The sequence below is a fragment of the Nilaparvata lugens genome, chromosome 13 (genome assembly GCF_014356525.2).
Source record: "Nilaparvata lugens isolate BPH chromosome 13, ASM1435652v1, whole genome shotgun sequence".
NCBI lineage: Eukaryota > Metazoa > Arthropoda > Insecta > Hemiptera > Delphacidae > Nilaparvata > Nilaparvata lugens.
Window position 1 is genome coordinate 7,456,950 of NC_052516.1, and position 8,746 is coordinate 7,465,695.

Consider the following 8,746-nt stretch of genomic DNA (forward strand, 5'->3'; position numbering starts at 1 on the left):
AAGCCGATTTTTGTTTAATTCTAGCCGATTACTGTCTATTATTACTGTTTTGTTGGGGTGAGAGTGTAAGAACGGCACGGTATGAGAGACTTCCCATTGTCACATTCTCATAGCTTCACCAAAAAGAACTACTAGAACTATCGGTCTGAGTTAACATTGAAGATTGGAACATAAACGCCCTATACCATGGGATATCTTATGCTATATTCTCTCTATGGCTATACAGAGTAATCTCTATAATATAGGAATAACCTGCCTATACACGTACGGGATAGGAAAATTTTGTTTTCCTACAGTTACCTTGAGAAGTGGCCATTGCTGCACTGATTACAGAACGCAAAGAATCACTTTTCCGCTCTAGTGCGGGAAAAATTTTTTCGCCCCACTTGGATGTAATGAGCTGGTTTACGTGCGTCATATGGAGGCCGAAAGTGATTGTTTTCTGACCAGGCCGGTAAAATTTTTACGGCCCTAGGGCTGTAAAATAACCTTGAAGTCAGCTGATTCTGATTTGATGTGAACGTGTTTACAAAATAGTTTATGAAACGGAATCAGTTTATGCTTCTAGAATTGAATAAAGTTTTTGCAATAAGATACTATCATTTTATTTGGATGAATGAAATACAAATGAGATATTATAAACTATTCAAATTCAATTTTCAGAGTATAATAGAATCTAACCTCAAACCTCCTAGTAAAGCGTTTATCACGGAACATGGTGGATAAACGGAATCATTTATGCTTCTAGAATTCAAGAAAGTATTCTGTAATAATATACTATCATTTTATTTAAATGAATAAAATACAGATAAGATATATATTATAAACTATTCAAATAATTCGATTTTCATAGAAGAATAGAACTTCTAACCTTAACTTCCATTGACATTCAGATTCAGATCACATCAGATTGGCCGAATTTCAAGTGTGCTAAAACAGCTGATCAAAAACTTTTTCAAGTGTGATAAACCAGCTGATCAAAAACTTTTTCAAGTGTGATAAACCAGCTGATCAAAAACTTTTCATTATTTGTGTTTATCATTCAATAATTAAAGCATTTATAATAATATCATCTTATTGTCATTTGGAAGAATAAAAAGTATAAACTCAACCTCTTACATAATTGAACATAATCTTTTAGGTTATTTAGACAAATCAGAATAAAAAATAAAAATACTTGGACAATTTCTTGATATTCAGATTTGCTAGAGCTATGACCTTCCACTTTTGCTTTCGGAAGTGCTTATAATAGACAATGAGAATAATTATTATTCTCATATATATATTGTTTATTTTTCTGTATGGCGAAAAATTACGTTCTCACCATGGGCAAAAATGTTTTTCCGGCTCTCAATCTTTTCTAGTCCTCGGCCTACGGCCTCGGACTTGAAAACCGATTTCGAGCCAGAAAAGTCTCATTTTCGGCCCTAGGTGCGAAATATACTATTCTGCACTCCAGATTTGCAACATGACAACGAAAAATACTTAGTAGGTTATATGGAGCAACAGTGCAGCAAAATCAAAATGAAGTTGGTAACAGTGACTGCTGTGGCTGCTATAGTGAGCAGAGGTGCAACCAAGCACAACGCGCTAATTATTAAGAATATATTATAACCAAGGACAACGAGGACTTTAGGATTTTAGGATTAAGGTTTTCATCAATAATAAAATTACACAGAAAAACATTTGATGCATTTCAGGCAATTTTACCCATAATTACCCACTTTTCATATTCAATGGTAACTGTAGGAAAAACTTAATGTGAAATACGTGCGCAAAGTTCCTCTGCTGCACTCAACAAACCATTCATCCCTCGCCTACGGCTCGGGCGTAAACGTTTCTTTCGGTGCAGCAAACTGTTACTTTGCGCACTAGTTGCACAAATAACTATTTCCGCTTCATCACGTCTGAACTACTGGAATGATGAAATTTTGCATATAGATTTTAAATTGACCGAGGATGGTTATAGGCCTATTTTCAATTCTTCAAGATTTAATTACTTCAAGTTTACAGTTTGTCAAGTTTTAAAATAGACCCTAGCGGAGCTCGAGTTATCTGCTAGTTAATAATAAATGTCTCAATTCAAACAATTTTATTATTTTAAAAATTTTCAGTGTGAGCAGCTACAACAGACAAGTCACAACGTGTTTGAATAGCACTTTACTGATTTGTCTATCGGCTCATGCATGATCATATTCATTTATTTATTGAGTAATGCAGAATTATTACACTTATGTGAGAAGGAACAACATGCTTATGGCCAAAACTGTCCCTTCTCAAATTTTTACTACAGTCCAAATTAAATCCTATACTATTAAACGAGCAATTTATTTTTATATATTTATATGTTTGTATTTCACCGGATCTCGCAAACGGCTCTAACGATTCTCACGAAATTCAGAACATAGTAGGTTTATAATATAAAAAATCGATTGCACTAGGTCTCATCCCTTGGAAAACTCGCTGAAGGACATTAAAAGGATAACTATATCTCATCCTTGGAAAAGCAGCTGATAATAATTATTTCGTCGTCTGTTGATGATGGAAGTGAGTGAGCGAGTTCATGTGTGTGGGACTGTGTCAAAATTATGACTCAACTGTTGTAATCATCCAATCAGGTACTTAGTGCCAGTTGCAAAAAAGCCGGTTAAATTTCAATCCTGATTGATTCCAGTAGAACCATCTTTTTGAAATGGTCTTCCCTGATCTGGTTCACGTGAAATTAATAAGGATTGAAATTTAACCGGCTTTTGTGCAACCGGGTCTTTGTGAGGGAAATTTTTTCATTCCTCTGGGAATTTATCTCAATTCACTGTGATTAGATAGAACATTTCTGTACGAACTATAAATATTATTATAATTTCTTCTTTCGTAATCAATTTTTTATGCTTTTGTACTCCAGAGCGAAGCTCGGTCCCCGATATTCGATATTTATAGTTTAAGCTACTATCACATATTAAAATGACAATCTACACTTGAAAAAACTAACAAATCTTTAATAAAAAATAGATATCATGAATAACCAAATCTCACAGAATTAGAAACAATTATCAAAAATATCTAATATACGCATTCAATGTGATCACACCCTTAAGTGAACACAATGCAATGACTTAATTAATCAGCGTTTGATGATGGTTAATTTTTAATTAAAATTTGATTTGTAATTGTTTTGTTTTCAGCAATGCAATAGGGCCGTTGATAGCAGTTTGGCTGATCTTCACTGAGGGCTCAGTGCTGCAGAAATCTGAGACGCCCCTCTATATTCTGCTGTACGGCGGAGTGGGAATATCATTGGGACTCTGGCTGTGGGGACGTCGCGTCATTCAGACCATCGGAGAGGATCTCACTAAGATCACTGCTTCCACGTCAGTCACCTCAATCCAATTATTTATCAAATAAATAGTAACACAACTAAATTGACAATAGTCATACATAACAATAACGAAAAATCAAATCAAATTTTATTCACTCGAAATTCATACAACAAATTAGCAAAAGTATAACACGACAAGTTACAAGTGAACAAGATACTACTCACAAAAAGTACAGTATGTTACTGGACTTTGTCCGCGAATAGGAATCAGATCCAAAGTGTTATAAGTAAGATTATTCATTTTATAACTTGATATAGTTGAAGATTTAGTAGGTCTAGGAAAAGGTGTTGGCAAGAAGAAAGATTTAGAAATTTAAGTATGATGTAATGAAGATGATTGAGTGCAAGCTCGCACATACCTACAAAACAAGGATTTTTAATATCATTTACCATTATAAATTACACCTATTTGTAGAAAAAGAGCGATAATACCTATCAATCTACAGAGAAATAATATGATTAAAATATCAATCAATTCCATAGTGTAGTATAATTCAACAGAAAGACAGTTATTAGTGACATCATCGAGACAAAAACGTATCACACAGAATAAATTGATGAACTATGTAGTAGTCAATATCAAACAGTGTGATTTTTTAGTCCTGTTACCAAATTTTAAGGCCCGGTTTCACAAAAGCCGGTTAAATTTTAATTGTGATTAATTCCTCAAGAACCTATCAGAGAAGCCGTTTTTTTATTAAGTCTTCTTTAAAAGTTTTCGTGTAGCCGGGACAAAGTATGCGGCAATTTCTTTCTAATGAAGGAAAATACTGTTTTGTCGCACCAAGTTGGTAACTCTACTCTACACACGCAAAATCATACAGTAATCATTTTGATGATGATATGGCAATGAATAAATGTTGAATTTCTTGAAAAACAGCTATAGTAAGGCCAGTACCTTATTATAGTATAGTGCCGGCCTAGTTAGCAGTGACGACTAAGGTGTTGTCGTGTCATCCTTCAGTATGCTAGCACTACCTGGTCGTGGGCTCGAATCCCGCCGGTAGGCATGGACGTTTGATCATCTCATCACACTGGAGAACTCACTTGAAATGCCGCTGATATTTTGTATATAAAATAGCATTATTATAATTTGTTAGCTATTTGTTATTGAATAGTTGGTTGACTGCAAATTGCATGGATTGTGTGTTTTTTGTTGCAACGTACTTTCAAGCTGGATTACCCACATATCAGTGACCGGTACATTGACAACATTATTTTCATGAGTTCTGATCGGACAATTCATACTCGCCGGCCGAGAAAGTGTGAATAGTTCCATTAAAAATTATGGAATATAATATTCTCACAGTACCGGACAGGTTCACGCTGGAATCTATAGTGAGGTCCGCATCATAATGGCAGTGTTTGATTAGCAATTGTATCGCTATCCTTGTCTATTATTCAACAAAGCGGATAGCGCTATCTCTTTCTCGTATTGCTCTGTTGCTAGATCGTCTTCTAATAATGTAGAATTAATAATTAATTAACAAAATATTCTATCCTAATTATGAAATTATTGAAAAATAAAATTTCTTGCATGATAAAATATAATTGATTATTTTAAACGAGAATGAACAGTCAATATTACATCAATAAACCTGTATCAGCTTCCGTCTAAAGACGGCATTGACAAGACAGAGGATCGGCAACGTTGTTCTCCTATCTTCCTCCACTGCCATTATAACGTGGACCTCACTATAGCTCTATTGAATAGTTCATCTCAATGTTATTCCACATTGTATTTATTACAAAAGTGAATGTCTTGTCTTTGTTTTATTGGTGTGGTTCTGTTTTTGACCGAGCGAAGTGAGGTCTAAGATTCAAGTCGACGGTTGGCATTTCTCTTAACGTTTAAATGTTTATATGTTGCGCATTTACGGCGAAACGCGGTAATAGATTTTCATGAAATTTGACAGGTATTTTCCTTTTTTAATACCTGTCGACGTATATACAAGGTTCTTGGAAATTTTGCATTTCAAGGATAATATAAAATCAGCTTTGGGGTAGATTTGGGGGCAGCTTTGGGGCAGCCTTCAGTACTCTCACTTTCCCCCTAACTTAAATCAAAATCGTTGGAGCTGTTTTCGAGAAAATCGCGAAAACCCTGTTTTTGACAACATTTTCGCCATTTCAGCCGCCATCTTGAATCGCATTTGATTGAAATTGTTCGTGTTGGATCCTTATATTGTAAGGACCTTACGTTCCAATTTCAATTCAATCCGTTGATTGGAGATGAGATATCGTGTACACAGACGCACATACACACACACACACACACACACACACACTACAGACACCAATCCCAAAAACCACTTTTTTGGACTCAGGGGACCTTGAAACGTATAGAAATTTAGAAATTGGGGTACCTTAATTTTTTTCGGATAGCATTACTTTCCTTACCCATGGTAATAGGGCAAGGAAAGTAAAAATCAGACTATAGAATTATTCATCATAAATCAGCTGACAAGTGATTACACAGATGTGTGGAGAAGCCAGTCTGTTGCTGTATTTTCCAAAGACCTTAAAGGGATATAGACCCACAATGCCTAGGCCTTCCCAATGATAGCTCTTACTTGAAATTGAAGTCCGCCATTGGGGTATTTTAGCACGAGATATTATATCTATATAATTGTAATACTATAGATTACAAAGGCATTGGTATATAATAATCTTATAGGTTGCCCCCTTAATGGCCGATTTCAATTCCAAGTACGACACTAGCGCTGCATGTGAGTCTTTGCATCTTTAAGGTCTTTGGTATTTTCATAAGGGGTCTATAGTTTCAATCAGGTACTTGTGGATGAGAATACTGCGTGAGGTCTACTGTTCACAGAACTACTAGTATAGTGGGTTCAGATGTGTATTTATTAGTGTGTTGTGCTTTAGTTGATTCTATTTTGTATTAATTGTTTGTGTTTTGTTTTGTGTTAGTGGGTTCACGATCGAGATAGGCGCTGCGCTGACAGTGTTGTTGGCTTCCAAGATCGGATTGCCCATCAGTACGACCCACTGCAAAGTCGGATCGGTCGTGTTTGTCGGATTCACACGATCCAGCAAGTCGGGCGTCGAGGAAGCTCTTCAGGTCAGTTGCAAACAATTACAACGAAAAAACCTGAAATGAAAACGATAATGGGTGATTCGATAAAAATTAGCCATTAGTTGGCTGAGCGAAGTGAGGTCCAACATTCAAGTCGACGGTTTTGCCATCTTTACTAGCGGTAACCCGTGCTCGCTAACCCATCCATACATTTTTCAAGTTACATCACGGTTCTAAATTTTTATCAAATTTCAAAATTGAAGATTTTATATTCAAGAAGATTAAAGATTTTATATTCAAGAAGATTTAAGATTTTATGTTCAAGAAGATTGAAGATAGAAAATTAAAGATTGAAGATATAAGATTTAAGATCCATTTTGAGGATGCAAGAGCAACAGGCAAGTCATATTATTTTTTTCCACAACCACAATATCAAATTGGGAGAGATTGGGAGAGAATCAACAGGGTAAACCCAAAACGGTTTCTCTCCCTAATCTTGATGAAAATAGTCAAAAGAGGTTATTTAAACACTTTTTTCAAAAACACAAAAACTTACAGTCCAAATGTACTTTACAATACAAATAATTTTCCATACAATTGATCGTTTGTATGGTTAAATACTCATCAAAATCACTTGAAAATAATAAAAAAATGACAATGTTTTCAAGTCTTGTATTTCTTTATCGATTACGAACTGGTATATACAGAATTGGTGAAAATTATGGAAACAGCTTAATAATTATTTTACAAGAATAATTTGATAGTAGGTTTCATTGGGTACTTTCACCCATTTGTGGGTCTATTTTTCTACACAAAATTAGTGCCATGTAATTCTGTATGGTTTCTGAACGAGATATTTTTGTACTATTGGAACCCAATCAGCCAATCGGAGAGCTTCATGGCCTGCCGACTCTGAAATAGCCTGAAAAACCGCCTAATATGGTCTCGCCTTTAGTTTGCAGCACGGGGCTTAGTGGTCAATGTTATTTCTCACTATAGTTAGGTCCACGTATTATGGCAGTGGAGACAGATAGGAAAACAACGTTGCCGATCCTCTGTTTGTCAATACTTCTTTCGAGGGTAGCTGATACGGTTATTGATGTAATATTAACTGTTCATTCTCATTTAAAATAATCAGTTACATTTTATCAAACAAGAAATTATATTTCTCATTGATTTCATAATCAAGATTAAATATTTTGTTAAATAATTAAATTTACATTGTTAAAAAACTATCTGACAATAGAGCTAAGAGATAGCGCTATCCGCTTTGTTGATTGACAGACAAGGATAGCAATACAATTGCTAATCAAACACTGCCATTATAACGTGGACCTCACTATAGAAAAGGAGCACACTGTTGCCGTTTTCATGTTGATTCCATCCAAATGACCCATGCTCTTTTTCTTTCTTTTTCCAAACAGTTACTAATACATTCTATTCTTTAGTATTAGTTTGTTTTAAATTATTGAAACTTGCAATTTTTTATTTTTCAGAAAATAATCTACGCTTGGGTGGTGACCGTGCCTGCCACCGCTCTTCTCAGTGCAATTTTCATGTTCGGTTTTAAAGCTCTCGGCTACTAAACTAAGCAATTATTATTGTAAGTACGTTATTCGAATTATCGCTAATGATGTCAGCGGCTCAAAATCTATTTATTCTCAATTAAAATTTTAATTGAATATTGATGTGTTCAGTGTTAACGTATCAGAGTCTCACCTTATAGCCGCTCGTTTTAATTATCTCTAGCCATTAGTTGGCTGAGCGAAGTGAGGTCCAACATTCAAGTCGACGGTTTTGCCATCTTTACTAGCAGGTAACCCGTGCTCCGCTAGGATTTCTATTTTAAAACTTGACAAACTGAAAACTTGACCAAGTGTATTCTTGAAGAGTTTGAAGTAGGCCTAGAAACATTCTCGGTTAATTAATTAAGAATCTATATGCAAAATTTCATGTTAATTTCAGTCCAGTATTTTAGACGTGATGATGTGTCAAACATAATTTTCCTATCCCTTACGTGTATAAGCCAGTTCTTTCCTTTATTACAGTATAAATAAGTTCTTCAACTTGGTACTAACATAATAAAGTCACAGAACTCAAATCTTGTTTAGAAACCTTCCTCAACTTAATGCCAACCTGACAAAATTGGACTGGTTATTAATTTAGTTACCAATTTTAACCATCTGTTTCAAAGAGGTAGTCTCTCTATTATTAACATAATATGGTATGTATTCATGTCCCATGAATGAAATTTGAACATTAATTCTGGAAAATCTAGAAGGATAATCGAAATTTGGGCTACGAGTTGCAAGAGATTGATATTTTTAGAATCT

At 34.9% G+C, this 8,746-nt stretch overlaps 1 protein-coding gene across 1 annotated transcript in view; it reads left to right on the forward strand.

The window, feature by feature from the left end:
- LOC111056877 (sodium-dependent phosphate transporter 2) overlaps window positions 1-8,161 on the forward strand; it is a 51,764-nt gene extending 43,603 nt beyond the window's left edge. Inside the window, exons 12-14 of the mRNA XM_039440337.1 lie at window positions 3,183-3,368; window positions 6,308-6,458; window positions 7,910-8,161. Of these exons, the coding sequence (XP_039296271.1) occupies window positions 3,183-3,368; window positions 6,308-6,458; window positions 7,910-7,999 (427 nt within the window). The 3' untranslated portion in view covers window positions 8,000-8,161. The remainder of the gene's footprint in view (window positions 1-3,182; window positions 3,369-6,307; window positions 6,459-7,909) is intronic.
- The last annotated feature ends 585 nt before the right edge of the window (window positions 8,162-8,746 follow it).